This window comes from Condylura cristata, unplaced genomic scaffold, assembly GCF_000260355.1.
Source record: "Condylura cristata isolate star-nosed mole 26May11 unplaced genomic scaffold, ConCri1.0 scaffold00029, whole genome shotgun sequence".
Classification (NCBI taxonomy): domain Eukaryota; kingdom Metazoa; phylum Chordata; class Mammalia; order Eulipotyphla; family Talpidae; genus Condylura; species Condylura cristata.
In genome coordinates, this window is record NW_004567130.1 from 4453309 (window position 1) to 4473358 (window position 20050).

General features: G+C 56.8%; 2 protein-coding genes across 2 annotated transcripts in view; one reads left to right on the top strand and one right to left on the bottom strand.

The window, feature by feature from the left end:
* P2RX2 (purinergic receptor P2X, ligand gated ion channel, 2) lies at positions 1 to 2856 on the top strand (the record flags this gene model as incomplete). Its single annotated transcript, XM_012730824.1, has 11 exons — positions 1 to 167; positions 387 to 522; positions 615 to 686; positions 778 to 853; positions 926 to 1022; positions 1160 to 1240; positions 1315 to 1453; positions 1713 to 1843; positions 1959 to 2049; positions 2123 to 2188; positions 2267 to 2856. Coding segments are annotated over 11 exons (1419 nt in total), but the record flags the coding sequence as incomplete, so codon positions are not given.
* A 1532-nt stretch (positions 2857 to 4388) lies between these two features.
* Positions 4389 to 20050, bottom strand: part of POLE (polymerase (DNA directed), epsilon, catalytic subunit) — a 32167-nt gene continuing 16505 nt past the window's right edge. Inside the window, exons 22-49 of the mRNA XM_004690835.2 lie at positions 19591 to 19683; positions 19291 to 19435; positions 18837 to 18994; positions 18354 to 18549; positions 16971 to 17185; positions 16496 to 16598; positions 16073 to 16153; positions 15877 to 15999; positions 14252 to 14464; positions 13934 to 14137; positions 13685 to 13828; positions 13423 to 13563; positions 13164 to 13317; positions 12988 to 13094; positions 12662 to 12838; positions 12361 to 12584; positions 12007 to 12227; positions 11626 to 11830; positions 10739 to 10912; positions 9553 to 9678; positions 9104 to 9236; positions 8661 to 8835; positions 7596 to 7727; positions 7299 to 7492; positions 5624 to 5821; positions 5363 to 5488; positions 5109 to 5198; positions 4389 to 5021 (exon numbers count right to left, since the gene is read on the bottom strand). Of these exons, the coding sequence (XP_004690892.1) occupies positions 4908 to 5021; positions 5109 to 5198; positions 5363 to 5488; positions 5624 to 5821; positions 7299 to 7492; positions 7596 to 7727; positions 8661 to 8835; positions 9104 to 9236; positions 9553 to 9678; positions 10739 to 10912; positions 11626 to 11830; positions 12007 to 12227; positions 12361 to 12584; positions 12662 to 12838; positions 12988 to 13094; positions 13164 to 13317; positions 13423 to 13563; positions 13685 to 13828; positions 13934 to 14137; positions 14252 to 14464; positions 15877 to 15999; positions 16073 to 16153; positions 16496 to 16598; positions 16971 to 17185; positions 18354 to 18549; positions 18837 to 18994; positions 19291 to 19435; positions 19591 to 19683 (4366 nt within the window). The 3' untranslated portion in view covers positions 4389 to 4907. The remainder of the gene's footprint in view (positions 5022 to 5108; positions 5199 to 5362; positions 5489 to 5623; positions 5822 to 7298; positions 7493 to 7595; positions 7728 to 8660; positions 8836 to 9103; positions 9237 to 9552; positions 9679 to 10738; positions 10913 to 11625; positions 11831 to 12006; positions 12228 to 12360; positions 12585 to 12661; positions 12839 to 12987; positions 13095 to 13163; positions 13318 to 13422; positions 13564 to 13684; positions 13829 to 13933; positions 14138 to 14251; positions 14465 to 15876; positions 16000 to 16072; positions 16154 to 16495; positions 16599 to 16970; positions 17186 to 18353; positions 18550 to 18836; positions 18995 to 19290; positions 19436 to 19590; positions 19684 to 20050) is intronic.

Sequence of the window (20050 nt, forward strand, 5' to 3'; positions counted from 1 at the left end):
GCGGAACCCCAGACTCGAGCGGGGATCCGCGCCGCGCGGCGCCTAGCCGGGGGTTGCTGGTCCGCGTTCTGGGACTACGAAACGCCCAAAGTGATCGTGGTGAAGAACCGGCGCCTAGGCATCGTGTACCGAGCAGTGCAGCTGCTCATCCTGCTCTACTTCGTGTGGTGCGCCGGGCCATTCCGGGGAGAGAGGGTGCTCCGTGGAAGGGAACGCAGGGACTCCCTGGCGGGGCGGGCGGAGGCTCCCCAAGCCCGAGCGGGTAGGAGTAGGAGGATGCGGGGGTCTGGGGGGGGGGAGGGGAGCCGGGAGCAGCAACGCAGCCCATCCAGCACAGGAGGGCCCGCACCCGGGGTGTTCTCTGGAATCACCCTGCCCTACTGCAGGTACGTGTTCATCGTGCAGAAGAGCTATCAGGACAGCGAGACGGGCCCGGAGAGCTCCGTCATCACCAAAGTCAAGGGTATCACTGCATCAGAACATAAAGTGTGGGACGTGGAGGAGTATGTGAAGCCCCCTGAGGTGCGCCAACCAGCCCTGGGCCCACTTGTGGCTGGCACCCCTGTTGGTGAACTTCCTGCTGGGCTAATGCACACCCCTCTTTCTGCACCCAGGGGGGCAGTGTATTCAGCATCATCACCAGGATCGAAGTCACCTCCTCCCAGACCCTGGGAACCTGTCCAGAGGTAAGGAGGGGATGGAGGCCAGGTGGGCTGGGTGGCAGAGGACACAGGACTGCGAGCTGGTAGGAGGCTGACCCAGCCTTCCCCTCCCCAGAGTGCTAAGGTCAGAAATGCCACCTGTGACTCAGATGAAGACTGTGTGGCTGGACAGCTGGACATGCTGGGAAACGGTCAGTGTGCACAGGGCAGCTTTGGGGGGATGGTGGCAGGGCATGGCCTGACTGAGTGTGCTCCCCCTGCAGGGCTGCGCACTGGGCGCTGTGTACCCTACTACCATGGGGACTCCAGGACCTGCGAAGTGTCCGGCTGGTGCCCTGTGGAAGACGGGGCTGCTGTCAGGTGTGCCCACAACCTGCCTACCTGGGACCTGGTCTCAGCCCCAGCAGGGTCCCACATGACTTTTGCCAAGGAGGTGGGTGTTCAACAGGAAGACTGGGGCCACCCGGCCCACTAACACCCAGTCTGTGCCTCCTCAGCCAGTTTCTTGGCAAGATGGCCCCGAATTTCACCATTCTCATCAAGAACAGCATCCACTACCCCAAATTCCAGTTCTCCAAGTAAGGTCCTGAGGGTGTGGGCTGCCTCAGGGGGGTGTGGGACTCTGCCCTCCTGAAGCCCTGGCTGGCCTTAGGGGCAACATCGAGACCAGCGAGGACGGCTACTTGAAACACTGCAGTTTCCACGCTGACTCAGACCTCTACTGCCCCATTTTCAAGCTGGGCTTCATCGTGGAGCAGGCTGGGGAGAACTTCACAGAGCTGGCACACACGGTGAGGCTGGCCCTGCCCCACTAGGGTCCTACTCCACACCCGCAGAGAAGAGAAACATGATCACCCATCAGGGTGTCTGGCCCTGCTAAATTATTGACCTGGTCACACAGCCGGCCGCTGGCATCCCTTCTCAGGCGCCCTGGTTCTGGCCCATGGCTGCTCCCTGCCTGCCACATGCCCCCTGCCAGCCTCCGTAGGGACGCCTGCTCTGAAGAGCACTGCAGTTCCACTGATGCCCTTCTCCCACTGGGGCCAGCAGGGCGGCGTTATTGGGGTTATCATCAACTGGGACTGTGACCTGGACCTGCCGGCCTCCAGGTGCAACCCCCGGTACTCCTTCAGGAGGCTCGACCCCAAGCACGTCCCTGCCTCCTCTGGCTACAACTTCAGGTATCTCAGCTTGGGGATCCAAGTGCCTCATCCAGGCTTGCCCTGGGAGCAAACAGGGCAGACACAGGAAGGGTGGCCCACCTGTGCTCCCAGCAAGCCCTGGCCTCACACCCAGGTTTGCCAAGTACTATAAGACCAATGGCAGCACAGCCCGCACGCTCGTCAAGGCCTACGGCATCCGCATTGACGTTATTGTGCATGGGCAGGTAAAGCCCCCACCCCCAGTCCTGCCCCCACTTGCCCCCAGGCCCAGCTGCTTAGGTGCCCTTTCCTCCCCAGGCTGGGAAGTTCAGCTTGATCCCAACCATCATTAACCTGGCCACAGCGCTGACCTCCATTGGGGTGGTAAGGAGCTGGCCAGTGGGGGTGTGGGGGCAGTACCCTGGGCCCCAGACCCTTACATTCTGGCCCTGCCCACCCCAGGGCTCCTTCCTGTGTGACTGGATCCTGCTGACGTTCATGAACAAAAACAAGGTCTACAGCCACAAGAAATTTGACAAGGTGTGTGCACCAAGGCCCTCCCCAGGCAGCTGGCCTGTGACCCTGGCCCTCATTCTGGGCCAGGGCCCTCCACTACCGGGCCCCTGCCTGGCCCCTGCACCCATGGACCAGGGGCAGAGCCGGAGCCCAGCTGCCCCACCAGCCCTAGGGCCACGCCCCACATCTGCCCGGTCTGAGCAGATGGTGGATGCTCCTGAGCTGGGCGCAGGACCAGAGCTTTGTGCCTCAGCACCTCCCCACCCAGACTCCCAGCCCTCGGACCCTCGAGGTTTGGCCCAGCTCTGAGTGACGTGCTTCCCAGCACCCTAGTCCCACCCTGGTGGGAGCCCCAAAAGACTGAGCCTGAGCCCACCCGCGCCTTTCCCACAAGGCCAGGAGGTAAAGGACCCCTGAGTGACTGGGCAGGGGGCTGTGGCCCCTGTTCTTAGCCCCTCCCTGCTGATTGTGGGGAGTGGCTGCTCCTACCACTCCCAACCACCAGAAATCCTATCTGGTGTCCAATAAACCTGTAACTAGAACACTCTGGGCTGGTTCTTTGGGGGAAGCATCTCGGTGCCACCCTTGGTTCAACTTCCTCTCCAGCCAGTCTGGGTGTAATGGTAAGAGGCCAAGCACCCAAGGGCCCCTTCAGTTGGTGTGGCTACCCATCAAACCCCAGCTTGGTGGCAGTGCCTGGAGGGCTGGATGCTGAGGCCCAGGGCACTGCACAGTCCACATGCCTGTGCAGGCTGTGGGGATGTGGGGCGGGCGGCCCAGTAATCTGGTTACTGCTCCCTTGGAAGTTGGCAGTCACTGCATTAGTGGCTGCCTGGCGCCTGTCTGGCCAGGCCCACAAGGGAGACCGCGCCTAGCAGTTCTCTGGGCAGTGCGGGCCTGGCACAGGACAGGGGTGGCTGCTGAGCAACATGTCTCACCTGCGATCCACTGTCTCTTGGACCCACCAGGGAAGGCTCAGATGATGGGGGGTAAGAACATTGGCCCACCCACCTGGCCCAATTCTGGGCAGCCAGGTTTGAGAGCCAGCACACAGATGCCCACCCACTGCCTCCATGCTCCGCTCTACAGGTGCCCAGACATTAAGTATCTGCTTAATGTCTGGCCTTAGGCCCATTTTTTAGAAACTGGCTTTTCCAGTTGGGGACTGGCTGCTGCTGCAATAGAACCAAGATCAGGACTCAGGTTTCCTGTTTGCAAGTATGAAGGGCCAGGGTATGGCCCCCCCCCCTTGTCCCAGACTAACTGTCCTCTGAGCAGTGGGACTGGGGCTGCTGTCCAGGGAGCAGCATCTGACCAGGGAGTGGCTGCCCTTCCCCCTTGCTCTGGCTCGGGGTGGTGAAGACTCCAGCTGCTTCCAAGAAGCAGGCTGACCCCTCCCCACTGGCCTAATTAGATTCAGCTCCACCAGACCAAGCAGCTCGTCCATCTCCGGCCAAGCTCAGGTTTCTCCAGGCCCTCACTCCCACATACACCAGGGACTCACATGCCCCTTCTCCCCATGCAGCTGCACACACCTACACTGAGACATCAAAATGAAGCTACAAAGAGGAATCAGCCACTGAAGAGCCTCCAGAACCCACCGCCTGCCCAGGGTACCAGTTGCCAGCCTCTTGGGCTTGGGATCCCCAGTCCAGCTCACACTTGACATGGGTTTGTGCCCAGCCAACCGACCACTTGTTTTCCTTTCCTGTTTCCATCTTGTTGGGTCAAAAATGAGGTGTGATGTCTTCTATTTGGGGGCTATGACAGGTGAGGGGAGCAGCTCAACAGAGGGCCCTGTGGCACGGGAAGACAAGCCCTGGCCAGCTCCCCCAACCCCATAACAGGGCAAGTGGTTCCTCAGGTAGAGGAGGGATCTGGGAAGGAAGGAGACCCTCTACCTGGGCACCTGGCTGGACCCTGGGTGCACAGGTGGGCCTGTGGGATGAAGGCTCCATCCCAAGAGAAGGAGGACCCACCTGACCCCTCTTCCTGCCCCAGTCTAGCCCATCTCCCCTCCACCCCCCCAAAGCCGAAAGAAAGAACCCAGAGTCTGGTATGTGAGGAAGCCATTTCCTAATTTCAGACGCTGACATACAGAAGCCGGCAACCCACACCCGTGGGCCATGCAGGCCAGGCTCATGTGTGGCCCCCGAGAGGCATTCCCCACTCAGGCCTTGGGGTTGTGGCGGCACAGGCTGCAGACATTGCTCACATCTGATGCTTGGGTAGGGCCTGCTGCAGGATAGATGTCTGGACCTGTGCTTCCCGGAAATGGGTCCCATCTTGCCAGTGTGACATGTGTGACTTCTCCGTGGTGACAAGTGGGCCTGAGAGTGGGGACTGCACCCCTGACACAGGGACCAGTCCAACCTGAACCCACCCTCAAGGCAGGATCCAAGGCTCCTGAGAAGAGGGTGAAGGGCGAGGCCAAAGGGTCTGTTCAGGAGGGTAACCTGAGGGCACCCTAAGGGGCTGGAGTCTCACCCTGCACCTCTGGGCACAATGGCCCTGGAGCTCCTGAGGATGGTATCTGGGCATCCTACCCTGACCAGTCAGGGGCTGGGCTGGAGGGGCCTGTGGCACACTAATAGCCCAGTTGGGGGTGTTTCTGCAGTAGCCACCCTAGGGTCTCCTGCAGGTACGACATGCCAAAGTGCTGGGCTATGTTTCGGAAGATTCCAATCTGTTCCATGAAGACCTGCAGGGCAGAGCAAAGGCAGTGAGGCTAATCCCAGCGCTGCTGCAGGGCTGGGATGGGTGGAGCCAGGGCAGGTGCTGGCCTCACCTGGGTGTGGACATTGAGGCTGAAGTCCCCAGCGCAGCTGCAGTGCAGGGGCATGTTGGCCTCCTTCACGCCGCGGCACTTCAGGCAGGTCTGGTGGGAGAGCAAATGGTTCTGGGTGTGTGTACATCAGTCCCCACCAACTGAAGGAGCAACCACATGATTTCATGTGGGGCTCACCCAAAGGCCATCAGCTGCCCCAGCGCCCTCCCTGGGGCCACCTTGCTAGCCTGCAGCCACAGGGGAGAACCACCCACCAGGTCCTGCAGGGTGAAGGCCATCAGCTTCTTTTGTAGCACCTCCACGAGGGCTGCCTCAATGGCTGCAGAATCGTAGGTCACCTGGCAGTTGGAGCAGAGCCACCGGGGCGGGCCGGCGCCATCCTAGGCAGACAGCAAGGCCAGGAACAGGTCACCTCATTGGCCCTCCAGGGGTTGGCCCCACTCTCAGGGGCCTGGCAGGCTTCACCCAGAAAAGGGGAGGCACAGGGCCTCGCCCCAGCTTGAGGCAGCACCCACCTGGCAGAAGGGGTGTGTGCATAGGTCCAGGTCACGGCAGAAGTTGCAGCTGGGGCAGATGACCTCAGGTAGCACACAGGAGCTGCAGGGGTCTTGGAATTGGGCCTCTGGAGAGAATTCACCCACACCTACCAGGCGAAGCAGGTCCCGCTTCAGTTTGTTCACCTGATTTGTGATGTTTGTGTCCAGAGATAGGACCTGTGAGGAGCAGACTGGTCATGGCCCTGGGCCTCCCCTGGCAATCCTGAGCCAGAGGCACAGCAGTCACTCTACCTCACGGCCTCTCAGGGTGCTGCCTGCCTTGAGGCAGTGGTGCCCAATGCAGGGCTCGCCCTGGGGTCTGCTCAGCCCTCAGGGCTCTGGATGCCAATCTACTCCACCTGTTGCTCAGGGCTCCTTCCTCACCCATGAGGTGGAAGCTTCACTGCCTGCCTGCAGGGTGACAGCCCCAGCAGCGGAAGCCACCCTGGCAGGTGTGTCAGACTGGGTCTGGGGATGCAAGAGGGTAATGAGTGTCCTAGAGGCTCTGCCCCTCCCCCTGCGGCCCGCTGCCATGTCAGCAGCAGCACTGCAGGAACAAACTGCATGAGGAAGAGCGAAAGAACATGCTTTTTTCTGGCATGTACAAGAACTGGAGTATAGGCTAGAGGTGTCGGGGTAAGAGGACTCACCAGAGAGAGAATGGGAAACAGAGCAGGTGAATCTGCTGAAACACACTATTGAGGGGAGCAGCAGGCAAGATGGGACAGGTCAGCACCCTGGCCAGGAATGGAACTCAGGCCACAATGGTGACAGGTAGGTCCCTACGCCTGGAAAGTGATTCCTCAGGCAGAGACGAGACCTGGGGAGGTAGCAAACCCTCTACCCTGGCACCCAGCTGGGCCAGACATGCCAGGTGGGCCTGTGGGCTAAGGACTTGGCTCAACCCTGAGGGGTTGAACCCACCTCAGATCCCTCTTCCTGCCCCAGCCCAGCAACCCCCCAGAGCACAAGGAAAGAACCCAGTGTCTGGTATGTGAGAAAGACATTTCCTAAAGTTCATGTACCGATGTACAGAAGCCCATGACCAGCTGCGGCCCACACCCATGGGCTCCACAAGCCAGGCTCAAGGGCAGCACCCTCAGCAGCCTTCCCACCCTTCTGGGCTACAGTGGCATAGGCCGCAGCCACTGCTTCCACCTGAGGCTTAGGCAGGGCCCAGCTTGGGGCAAGTATGTGTAATATTTACATGTTGTAACCCCAAAGCCCCAATGAAGGAGACTAAAGGCCTGAAGAAGGCCTGCTCTATAGCAGCCTAAGGGCCAGGAGCCTCAGCATTCGGGCCCAGAATCTACATAATTAACTAATTCTCTAATTAATTAATAACCTCAGCGTTAAGGTCCAGGATTAATAAGAATCAGAGTAACTCCAATCCTATTCCAGAACTTTTTGTGATATCAGCAGATATACTGATTCAGAATTTTACATGGAAAGCACTAGAATAGTCAAAATAATCCTGAACAAGAATCAAGTCACAGCATCCACACGGGAGTGTTTTAAGACTTAGGACAAAGTCACAGAGACCGAGACAAAGCCGAGCTGCAGTAGCTCAGGTGGTGGGTTCAGATGATGGCGTGTCCAGAGTAGATCCACAGGCACGTGGCATTCTCCTCGCACCTCCCCCTGGCACCCTCACCTTGCACACGTATTTGATGAACTCCAGCGCTGGGTTATTGAGCACTAGGTGAGACCCAGGTAGGACAGGGAACATCTCCGAGAGCTCAGTCGAGTTTCGTGAGCCTGTGACTTTCTTCTGGATCTTCTGGGTGATGGTGAAGAAACTCTGAGTGAGCTCATTTGCCACATATTCTTGGGAGAAGGTGATCATTCCTGGAAAAAGGAATGTGGATTTTGCTCCCCTTTGGTATGGTGACAAGGACACAGAGGGGATCTGGGGAACCCAGGGAGCTGGAGGTACATGAGGTTCACTTACCAGGCAGGGCTCCAGCCGCCTCCTGGGCCTCCTGGGAGAGCTGGCTGGCACCCCTTCTCCTCACAGGGGTGCTCCCTGGGGCATTGCGCCGCAGCTCCTCCTTCATGCTGTGGTAAACGGCCACGACGTAAGCTGCGGATGAAAGAGGACAAGTTCAGGGCAGGAGTCAGTGATACCAGAACACGCAGTGCCAGGGTGTGGCTGTCAGACCGGGTGAAGTGACATTATTAATGGTCATTTCACCTGCTGCCAGCCACCTCTTGGTGGGCCCAAGTCACACAGAGAAGCAGAGTGCCAGTGACGCCCAAGGCGCTTAGAAAGCACATAGCCTTCAAGTTGAGACCCAGGGGCACATGGCTCTGAGGATATGTCCTGTGTGTGTGTGGGGGGTGGTGGTGGTGCCAGCCAGCTCTCCCAGGAGGCGGCTGGAGCCCTGACTGGTAAGTGTCCCTCATGCCCCCCAGGGTACCTCTAGCTCCCTGGGTTCCCCAAATCCCCTCTGTGTCCTTGTCACCTTGTCATACCAAAGAGGAGCAAAATCCACATTCCTTTTTTTGGAAGTAGGAGACTCAGGTGGAGACAAAAGCATGGAGCACAGGAAGGCTGCTTCTGCCACTGTGTGCACCCAGACACACCCCTGCCATGCACACATATTCAGACCTGCACACGCCTGCTGCCAGATTAACTGACAGTATCCCCAGTGGGCTCCAATGGCAGGTGCTTCAACCTACCTACCTTGATTCAAAAACACTAAACTTTAGACCCAAATTGAATACAGGAGTTTCTTACACCAGGGAGCTGGACCTCAAACACTAGCCAGCAGGCAGGACAGATGCTCTGACCTCCAGCTGCTCTGCATGTCTTCAGCCTCAGGCATAAAATACCTGGCTCTCCCCTCTCCCCTCCAGCTCTGAGATCACAGCGTGAGGAGATGACTGAGCAGATGATGGATCTCCTCAGCATACAGAGTGGGGTGTGGCCAGGAGGTCCCCCTCAGCCTCCTGATGGTGGCCTGGGCACCAGGAACTCTATGTTCCTGCCAGTGAGGGTGTGCGGACGACTCACCAGAAATGATCATGAGGAAGTAGCTCTGGCAGGAGGCTGCCTGGGGTAGGAACTGTAGGATGTTCCAATTGTTCTCCAGCAGATCCTCCACCTCCATCTCTGGTGCATCCTCCTCTTCCTCTTGCTGCTCCTCCTCCTCCGCCTCCTCCATGCTGCCCTCTTTTTGGGATTCTTGCTACAACAGAAATGAGCCAAGCATGGCACCTTGCTCACACTTATACCCACACTAGATGCTCCAACTCCCCACTCCCTATCCAAGTCCTACCCTAAATGCTGACAGCTCCCACCAGCTCTGAATCTGAGTCTTCAGCACTGCTGGAGCTACACTGGGATCAACCTGCTTGCTCCGGCCCCAGACTGTACGGCAAGGACTCGCTCGGCCTGGAACCACACCAGGTAACTCGCCCAAGACCAGCAAGCAGGCGCAGACCCTCCAAGCTCACCTGTCCACAGTGGATGCTGGAGGAAACGTTTCCTTTGATTCCACCATAGTTACAGGGGTCCATCCAGAGAAGAAATTCCCAGCATCGTGAGAAAGAAATTGTCAAGGAGTGGAAGATCTCTTTAGAGTGGATGCTAGAAAGAAGTAAAACAGATTGCTTATAAGAAATCAATAGCTTCATTTTCCCCACTTTGCTTTACTTGTTTTTCTTCTTTCTGTTACCTATCTGCATACTATTCTCATACTTAAAAACAAACTTAAAGTGAATCAGATTATTATCCTTTATGCTTTTTAGGGGAAAAGATAAAAGGAACACCAGCTGGCTTTTGGTTCTGTCAGGAGGCCAAGGTCGAGGCTGGAGTGGAGGAGACATAGGTGCAGGTGGCTGAGGCTGCAGGGCAAGCACCTCACATGAGTGACAGACTGCCCACGTCCCCCAACACAAGGCACCTGCTGGTGATGTACCCAACGTAGGCCAGGGCATCACTGATTCGCCGTTTCTTGGTGCAGAGGATGATGCGGTGGAAGTTGGCGTAGATGACGGACGACCCCAAGCGTTTGAACTCAGAGATAAGCCTGCAGCCAAGGTCAGAAGCAATAGTCAAGGGTGACAGAAGGGCCTCAACATGTTAAGTCACAGCACTATGAAGCTATCCACAGCCACTGAAGCATGAATTCAATTCCTGGCCAGGGAGCTGACCCACATGGTGCAGCAGACCTCTCCTGTCTCACCTGCTCCTCCCCTTAGCAGTTTATTTCAGTCTAACTGCCTGTTTTACTCCTCACTCTGTCTCTGCTGATTCTTCTCACCCCCTGCATCTCTGGCCTGCACAACAGCTCTTGCATGTATAAATAAATCTTAAAAAATGGCAATAGAGATCATGAGCAAAGAGGTTGCAGACATATACACTGAGAATCCAAAAGCAACTGAGAATGAAGGTTTCTGCATGGGAAAACCCACCACAGACAAAAGCCAAATTGTCCAAGATGGGCTGGGCACGGGCATCTGCAAGTGATACCACAGAAGTGGCTGACTGATAGTAGGAAGAACAGCTCCAAATCAAAACAAACAAACAAACAAAAAAACAACTATAAGGCCTTCCTGGTGGTGCAGGGGTTAAGTGCTCAGTGAAGCTACTAGTAGTCACTCAGCATGAGTTAGATCCCCACCCCCTGGCCCAGCCCCCAGGGAAGCCGATCTACATAGTGCATCAGACTTCTGTCTCCCTGCTGCTTCCCTCAGCAATGTATTTCAATGGATCCACCTGTTCCTGTTCTCCTTCCTACTCTGTCTCCAGCGAATCCTCTCACTCCCTGCAACCTTTGGACTCATATGCATAAATAAAATAAATCTTAAAAAAACAAAAAAACAAAAGCCCCACAAGTATGTAAGCTTGGGCAAAGGATTTAAACAGGAAGCTGGACTTAGCTCCTTCCTGGGCTGGCAGGGCAAACTACTGGGCAGCACCCCAGCAGGGCTCTCCCGGCATATGAAGCTCAGGCCTGCACTGCTGAGACGTGGGCTCACAACAGCCAGGCTCTGGGCTGCCTGCAGTGTCCAAGGGTGTCAGTTGGGAGGGCCATCTAGGCGTGCTGTCCTTGGGGACAAGGGCTTGGGCAGGGTGGCAGCACTCACTGCAGGAAGAGCTTCTTCATCAGGCTGTGGAGTGTTCGGTGCAGGGCGGGGTCGTGCAGTAGGGAGCCAGGGGAGCGTAGCCAGCGGTAGAAGTGCATCACCTGGTTGTCTGCATAGACGTTGTGGTGCTGTGTGATCTCCCTCACCCAGCCCACCACCATGCTCTTCAAGACCCTGTGGGGGGAAAGACCCGGTCACAGGGGCAGCTCCGGGCAGCAGCCTCTTCACTAGCCTCTGTGCCCCCAGGAGTTCAGGTTACAATACCCAGCGGCCCCTCTCTGCCCAGGATGTGCAGCCACTGGTCTCCTCAGTGCCCTCCACATCTGTGTTCTGCACCCTGCCCTTTCAGGATGAGGCATCCACCCTTGCCTGGACTTCCCAGGTCCTGGGCCTAGTCTCTGCTGATCACTGGTTCACAGCATCTCCTACCCACACCACGTCCCATGTGGTCCTGTGAGATGGCAAAAGCGATGCTGAGGATCACCTCCTGAGACCCAAAAATTGGCCACCCTCTGAGTACCCAGGCAAATACAACAGGTCAGCACTGCCATGGTCACCCTGCATGGGGGGTGGGGTCAGGCTGTGTGGATGTCTGGCTGCCAAGCACAGCACCCCAGTACATAGCAATCCTTCTGATACCTATACCTGCCAACCCTCTGCTGGGCTCACCCCAAGCACATGCCCTGGACCTCCATGGCACACACGCTGGGCCCTGTAACCTGGAGGGCACCTACAGGGTGATGAGGGCCACGTATCTGGAGGGCCCGAGTTGCAAGAGGTTATACCAGGTGGGTGCCTGCCCCAGCCAGGCAGGAGGTTGTAAGTATCCCTTACACTTTCAACCCCAAACCCAGTCATCCTGCCTTTAGGAGAGGCTGGGCACCCACCGGAAGGTGCCGGAGCAAAGTGCCGTCTCATCATAGCTGGCCAGGGCGCTGGTGGCCTGTGCACCCGTGATCATGTCCTCCAGAGAGGCCTGCGGGACCACGCTGAAGCTGACGCCAACGCTGCCGGCACCCTCCATGTCATGGACATGATGTGACTGCAGGATGGTGTTCACCGCCAGGTTCTGGACATCCAGCTCCACACATACTGCATCAGAGACACCACCGCCCAGGTCTAGACCTCACTGGCATCTACCCCAGGAAACCCACCACCTGGGTTTTGAACTTGGGTACCCAAGAGCCCGCCCCCAGATGCCCCACAGCCTCAGTCCCTGCACTGGCAGTCACCTCCCCTGGACCGAACAGTGGCCACAGTGAACCCACCCGTGGAGTAACAGCCTGGACTGTTGATCTCGACAGGAGCCTGGTCCTCTAGCTCCATGATCAGCCGGTTGTCATCTGCCTCCTTCCCCCCCAGGTCGGGCCGCGATGTGGGGGAAAGCCAGAGCAGGTGGTTGTGGCGCTGGAGGTGGCGAGCAAAGAAGAGGTCGGAGCCAAAGGTGGAGATGTCCTCTGGGAGATTCCCGACAGGGATGTGGAAATACCTGCACAGGCAAAGCCCACCAGGAGCCAGTCAGCCCCAGCCCGGAAACACTACCCACCCTGAGAGTGAGGTCATGGCCAGCAGAGCAGCCTCCTGGCTGTCAGAGTCACCAGGAACCACCTTGGTGATGCTACCTGCTCATCTCAAAGGCCTGTGACAGGCAGGTGTCCAGGTTGAGGTAGTGGCGGATCATGCGCCGGGCCCCGTGACGCTGCCAGTCCAGGACTCCATAGCTTATCTTGTCAGCCACACGGAGAGGCACCAGTGGGAACTCCTCCAGGACGGGGACCTCCCCAGTCAGTCGCCTCAGCTCCCAGCTGGACTGCACGGCCACAAGAGTGGGCCCGCGGCGCTCCTCCTAGGTAGGGAGAGTCAGGCTGGGTGGGCTGGTGGCTGAGGATGGGCTGGTGGTGCCCAGGTGAGACCTGAACTCACCTTGTAGGCTAGCAGAAAGCGCTGGATGGCTCTGCATATGGTCTTCAAGTCAGTTTCAGCACGGACCTCGAAGGTGTGCCTGGGCGGGGGCAGGAGCTCAGGGCCCGCCTTTTCCAGCAGGAGGCTGTGCTCAGCTGCATAGAGGGCGCCCAGGCCTGGCATCTGGTTGCTCCGCACCTGGGCGAGGCAGCTGGATCAGCCCCCTGGGGCAGCTGTCTGGGATTCCACTCCTAGCCCAGCCGATGGTCTTTGTGCCCAGAGACCTCTGAAACAAGCGGGCCTGGGGCTCCTCGAGTGTCACTCCCTCCCCACACCATGGAACTCACAGTGTCCAGCACAAACACAGACGCCCTGCGCTGCGAGGGCACGAAGACCCCGAAGAGTGCCCTGGGCCCCTGGGCGTGGTGGTACAGGTAGATGTGGCGGATGCTCCCTGCGGAGGAGGACATGCGTCAGTAACTCGTACAGTGAGGGCCCATCAGGCCACCAGCATGCTCTGTACCTGGTTCCAGGTAGCTGAACTGGGCCAGTGAACGCATCTCCAGGTGCTCCAGGGAAAAGGTCTCTGCCTCCCGGTCTGAGAGGTATCGTACCAGCTGCTTGTTGACCACACACACACAGCCTAGCTGCACCAGTGCCCGGAACAAAAGGGGGACCTGGGGGGACACACCACAGGCTCTTCACTGCCTCCCCATGCCTATTCTCACACACCTCACACCTTCCTTGCATTGCCCTACACCCTGCCACCCTCTATCCCTCACCTGTGTCTCATACACGCCCTCCACGTCGGGGGCTGCCAGCTCTGCACTGATCTCATTGACATGTTCCTGGTACAAGTCCTCGGGCACTGAGTATTCATAGAGGTAGTGGGCCAGGCCAGCACGGGGCAAGACTCGGTTTACCTGTGAGGACATGGGTGACTGTTACGCCTAGGTGCTGTCCTTACTGCAGCCTGGGTTTTGGCCCCTGTGAACCCAGAGCCGTAGAGGCTGCTCCCAGGGGAAGGCAGGTGGTTGCACCTACCTTGCGATAGGATGCACTGTCCTCAGTCTTTGCCACCCGCTGGTTCACATAGAACAGGCGGGGAATAGTCAGCTTAATGCAGTGCAGGTCGCTGCCGATGACAGCCCACAGCCTGAAGAGGCCCGCCTGGCTAGTCTCGCTGATCTGAAAAGCATGGATCTGGTAGTTAGGCTGCTGGGGGAGCCCACCCCCAGTGCACAGGCAGGGTAGCTGAGCCCCTAGGTGGCCTGAGTACCCCACCATTCATACCTGCACAATCTGCCAGGGTAGGTCCAGGATGCTACGTGCGGTCCTTTGCAAGAAGCCCCCTAGCCCAGTGGCAGGCCCACTGCGGATGGGCCGTGGGGCACCCTCTGTCATCTCCAGGCGCTGCCTCTTCTTGCGTGCCAGGCGCTGCCGGGCCTGCAGCTGCCACTTCTTCTTGTGGAAGTGTAGCCACACCAGCCACTCTTCCTGGCACAGGTGGGGCAGGGTGGTTCAGGAAGCCCTCAGGGATACAGTAAGGAGGACCGCGCCCACTGGGCACCCATCCTCCCTGGGCTATGCCAGATTCCCAAGGCTTCCTACCTGGGTGGTCCCGAGGGCAGGGGGCTGCCCCAAGATCTCCTGCCAGGGCACAGTCAGTTCCAGGTCCTGCGAGTCCTCCAGGCTTTCCCAGAGCACACGCTTCCTCTTAGTAGCCATGGGTACTGTGGGGCGGGGTGGCTTCACAAGGCCCAGGTCTTCCATGTCAGGGGTGCCCAGGCTCTGAGTGCCTTCTGAAGGTCGGGCCACACCTACCTGGAGGCCCAAGAGACTCAGCCAACAGGACCCAGCAAAGAATTCTCACTGCGGGTGAACTGCTTGGACATGGGACACTGGTTCCCGTGTCTCTGATGGTGAGGAGCTGCTACAGGCCAGGGTTTATGTCTTTTTGTGTTTGCTCTAGAACCTTCCTTCTTATTAAGAGCAAAATAGGACAAAGGACATGGATACCTCCTCCTAGTGTGCGCCGCACACCTCAGAGTGCCACCCACACTGAAGGAGAGTGCCCTGCCACTCTCCTTCATCAACATGCCTTTGGGATCTACTCTGAAAGCACATGCAGGAACAGCCCCCTCCTCCCATTACAGTACTCAAATACAGGGAGCGCTGAGTGAGGGTGCATCACTGGCTGCTCCTGGAAAAACAGCGCTTTGGGCCCACCACACACCACCCCAGGCACCACTGCCCTACTCCTTGGTGGGACCCAAGTCTAAATGTATTGCTGGGTTCCTGTATACACGCTGAAGTCACCACCCCAGGACAGCTGGCCCAGCAACTCCCTTCTCATCAACAGGCTGTAGCAAAAGCAATGAGTTAATTTAACTAAACCAATTTCCGAGATTAGGTCACAAGCTAGCACTGGTCTGCCAGTGGCTGCAGACTGACCCTGAGGAGCTCCAGGCTGCCTCCTGGGGCTGCCAGTAGCTGCCTGTGCTGGCTCAGCACAGCCTCCAGGGGAGGGGAGACCACATCTTGCTGGATCTGAGGGCCTCCTTGGGGTGTGTTTGTGTGGTGGTGGTGGGGTGTTTGTATGTGTGTTCAATCTTACATATTTTTACTATTTTGTTTTGGTTTACTTGATCAAATGAAAGAGATGTGTTAAAATCTCCCCAACTTAGTATATTTAGTCAATTTCTTATTAGATTAAGTTTTCACATTGTTTAAATTGAATGTGCACTGTCACAACTACTGCAGGCTTCAAATTACTGGACTGTCAGTATTAGTTAATTGCCATCCTACAAAAAATATTTCTGGCAAAAAGATAATTTTCTCTGGCATCAGTATATCTCTATTGACCATGGCAGAATTCTGCCTGCAAATCTGACCTGAGAATCAGATTTTACAGAGCAGGCGAGCTCATGTATTGTTTGGTTTGAGGCCCTTTCTTTAGTCAGCGCCTCAGAGCTGCTTGAATGTCTGGCTCCAGCCCATCCTTCACTACTCTCTCCAGTGCTGTTGAGAAGCTAGAGTCTGCACAAGTCGGTGGCCCCTCCCACACCCACTGACATAGCAACGGTCCCTTGTCCTAAGCTGTGACTCATCACCTTTCTGACCTGGGCCCAGGTATCAAGGAGTGTGAGCAGGAGGAAAAAACTTTTAGGTTCTAGCTTCAGGTAAGCACCCAAACATGAGGACAGCCGCCTGCCCGAATGCAACCTAGCCCTCACCTGTCTCTTGCCCTCAAGAACAAAGAGCTCGCTGATCTTCTTCTGTTTGCAGACATCATTCTTCTCCAGCAGCTTTTTGTGCAGCCAGTCTGGATGTTTGACACGTGGCACGGGGTTCTTTACCTGCAGAGGATACATAGGTGAGCCCATGGACAGGGCTATGGGGCTCTCCAGATGTCCCCACTGCATGGCCTACCTGCTGCAGCGCGGCAGGGATGGTAATGATCTTCTGGATGGCACTCCCAAGCCGCTCAATGTAGTAGTCCCAGTCTAGGATCTGCAGAGCCGGCAGTCATGCGTCAGAAGAGTGGCTGTAGCAGACTGCTGACCCCAACTCACTGGGCACCCTGTTGCAGTGGCCATGTCCCTCCTATGCCCTAGAAACCTGGTGCTGAGAGGCACCCACCCAGGGAGAAGCCGGAGTGGCCCCCAGGACACTTAAAGGAGGCAGCTAAGCTGGCACAGCACCCTGGTCTGACTGCCTATCAATAGGAGGGGAGCAGCCCCTGCATCAGCTTCCCAGTTCTGCCTACAAAGTGACCATCTTCTATCATCAGGGAACAGGAAGGGGGCGGGAGGATCACAGACAGAAGAGATACTTCCAAGACAGGGAACTCACATTCCGGATATCAAAGTCTTGGAGGGAAGAACTCTTGAGCCACTTCCGGAGAAAGTGCTTCCTCACTGTGGGCTCTGCTTGGAAAATAGCAAGTGGGACGGCCCTGGAGAGCAGAGGGCACATCTCAGCAGACAGGCCATCCCCACCATACCCTGGCCCCTGTGGCACTGGCCAGGTGTGGAGCTGCGTGGACAGTGAGTGTTCCTTGGGTCAGGTCCCTCAGCTGCTGCTCTGGAGCAGCCCCAGTTCCCGGGAGTGGGGGGGAGGGGTCAGGCCCTGGCGTCTGAGTCAGACCAGATCTCCTGGCAGCCCAGATTACTGGCCCTTCAGGCCAGCCCACAACCCTTGGCTTGGCATGGGCTGCAGTGAGGACCTATAACTGACTGGCTCCTCTCATCTAGGAAGCCTCCTCACACACAGGCTCCTGGCTAGAGCCGCCTCTTCTAAAGGGCCTTCCCCAGCCCTGACATCTCACCGCTCTGTGACTGGAGAGCCCTCTGGCTTCCGGGAGATTATGTAGCGGCAACTCAGCCCTGCGTCCTTCACCATCTGGTCCCCCAGGAACTCCGCCAGCCGCTTGGCGGTGCTGATGGATGTGGACTTCTGCTCCCCGTAATCTTCCAGACGCCGGGACATGGAGCGGTTCTCAGAGATCAGCTCAAACAGCTCAGAATCAGGCATGTTAGCAGCCTGGGGGCAAGGGCAGAGGTCATCCGGGGAAAGGCACCTGCCTCCCTCAGGCTGCCTCCTGCAGGACACTGTAGCTCTCCACTTGGTGCACTGAAGGCAGCAGTTTGACTACAAAGGCTGCTGTTAGGCCCAGCACACAGCAAACCTACTTTCACAACAAAACCTCACTTTCACTTTACTGATGGTACAGAAAGCACTGAGAAGCATTTATCAATCCATTAGTACCTCCCAGACCAGCATAAGATTGCAAAACACAAAAAAGCTTGTGATTTCTGTTAAAAGGAAGGAAAGGAGGGCTGAGGACGGAGGGAGGAAGAAGACAGAGGGATAGTGAAACCCCAAAAGCAGTGGCAGAGGGGTTATTGGGGTAGGTGTGTTCTTCTGGGCCTAGGCCTCAGCCACACTTGTGCCAACTGTCATGCAGGGCCACTTTATGTTGCACAAGACCCTCCTGGGGGCACAATGGGTTAAAGCACAGCACTATGAAGCTAGCAGCAGACATTTCAGCATAAGTTTGATCCCTGGCAGGGGGCTTTTCCTGTCTTGCCTGCTGCTCCCCTCAGCAGTACACTTTGTCATTCTGCCTGTAGTAACTCTGTCTCTGGTGAATCCTCTCACCATCCCTGCACCCCAGTTCTGTATGCATAAATAAATAAACCTTTAAAATAAAAAAAGACATGCCAAGACAGAGGCCCACAAAGCAAAGGACATCCAAAAAATGCCTTAGGACATCAGTTACTCTCATGTGCACTGCACAGAAGAGGCAAGGCCTGTGTCCAGATGTCTGACACACACACTGGCCACATGGCCAGTGAGGGCTCTGACATTAGTGGTGGGACTAGCTCCCAAAGCCCACAGGCCGGTGGGAATGTTTTGGAGCTCCTGAAGCTCTGAGTTTGAGAAGCAAAATATGTAAACTCTAGAAGCCAACACTGATGCAAACTGTAAGAGCTGTGTACTTTTACATGGCCTGCAGAGGTTTTAGAATTTGGAGTTGATATGATTTTCAACTTTCTCCTTCAATTACTTTATCATCAAGCCATTTGTTTTCTTCCCAGAATTCTGCCCTGAGATTCTTGGGAGCTGAAAGGCACTGGCCGGAGGTTCTGGGTTCCTGAGAACAGCCTGAGTTCTACAGCCTGCTCTCAGGGGCAGAGTGTGCACTCACCTTGCTGTATAGCACGTCCAGCCAGTAGTCGGCCACTTTGGCCACAGAGCCATACACTTCCTCCAGGGTGCTGCCCTTGAGGAAGGCCTCGAACACTGAGGACTGGAAGATTTTAATCAGCTGCAGCTCCCCACGGCGCTTGACCTCAAAGCCCTTGAGCTCAGCCAGGGAGCCATCTTCATTGAACACGGCGTACCTGGCACAGGTGGCAATGCAGTGACTGGGCTGGCCACTCCCCAGCTCTCTGCCTCCTCACTCCAAGCACTGTACTTCCCAGTCCCGAGGACAGGGAGGACCAGCAGCTACAGAAGCACAGCCCCAGGCTGGGAGGGCGTGCTGGCCTCAGGTGACCTCTACTTTCCAAGTGAAATAGGCTGAGGAAGAGCCTAAGCCCCTTTCTTCTCTGGCTCCACTCTGCCTTCAGTAGGCCGTCGGTCTCACCCAACCTACCCTTCCCCAGCACAAAGACTGTGGGACTCTTACCTCTTCTTCAGTTTCTTGCCTTCCTCCTTGGAGGCCGGAAGAATCATGGCAAGGTAGGGCCCATCAACCTCAAAAAAGATGCTATTCTCTGAGCGGGTGATGTAGGTGAGTGAGGAGGGCTCGGCCAGCTCTTGGTACTGATGGTTAGTGAAACCTTCCTGCAAAGCAGGGGTAAAGGGCACAGACCTCACCTGTGGGTTCTCCAACAGTGGCTGAACGCCAGTAATGGACAGGGTAGACACTGGGATCCTGTCTGGACATGATTTGGCAAGAGAAAGGGATGGAGTTTCCACATGCACCTGGTGAACTGTGCCAGAGACAAGCCACTACCACTCAGGGCCCCAGGAGCTTGGGGGGAGGGGGACCCATGACAGGGTAGGTGAGAGGCTCTGGATGGGAATGGTGGGGCCAGGTGTGTGAAACTAAACCGCAGCCCTACTGGGCCCAGGCTCACCTTGACCATGATGTTCAGCATGGCTCCGGGGTATGAGATGGTCACCTTGGGCTTCTTCACATTGGTCGTCTTGATAACAAAGTTTTCAGGGAAGCTGTTGGGTAGGACACACCAAATCCCATCTGTGTCCAGCTCCAGGGGTCTCCTTCAGAGACAGGGACAGAATCAGCAGTGAGACCCAGCACTATCCAGAACAGGGCAAGGTGCTTCCTTGCCGAAAAGACAAAACATTGCAACCTCAGCTCCATCTCAGCAACCTGTTATCCCTACCCGGTGAGGTCCAGCCCTTGTGGTGCTCACCCAATCTGCTCTATCAGCTCCCGCGCCTGGGTGATGATGTTCGCCCCCGTGAAACAGACGATGCCGGCCATCTCCATGGAATACCAGCGGGCCCTGGAGGGGCAGTCACAGCCTGGGGTGGGTGGATACAAGGCTTCCCAGAGGGCCATGGGGGTGGGAAAGGGAATGCCAAGGGGAAATCTGACGCAGGGCAGAGTTAAGGTTAGCTGTGCTAAGGACACTTCTATCCCTATTACAGGTTTCATTTAGGAAGGATCTGGAAGTATATAGCATGATGTCATGGCAACAGCTCAGTCTTCACCCAGACCCTTGGGCCCAGAAGGTCCCACTTCTTAGCACCATCGTAAGGCTTACAGAATCTCCACCTCCCTCATCTTCTGAGAGTAAACAAAGCTCTTCTTCAAACCTCAACCCTGGTTTTTTCCTTTTTAGAGCTTTGCGGAGCCTTCCCATGTACCCC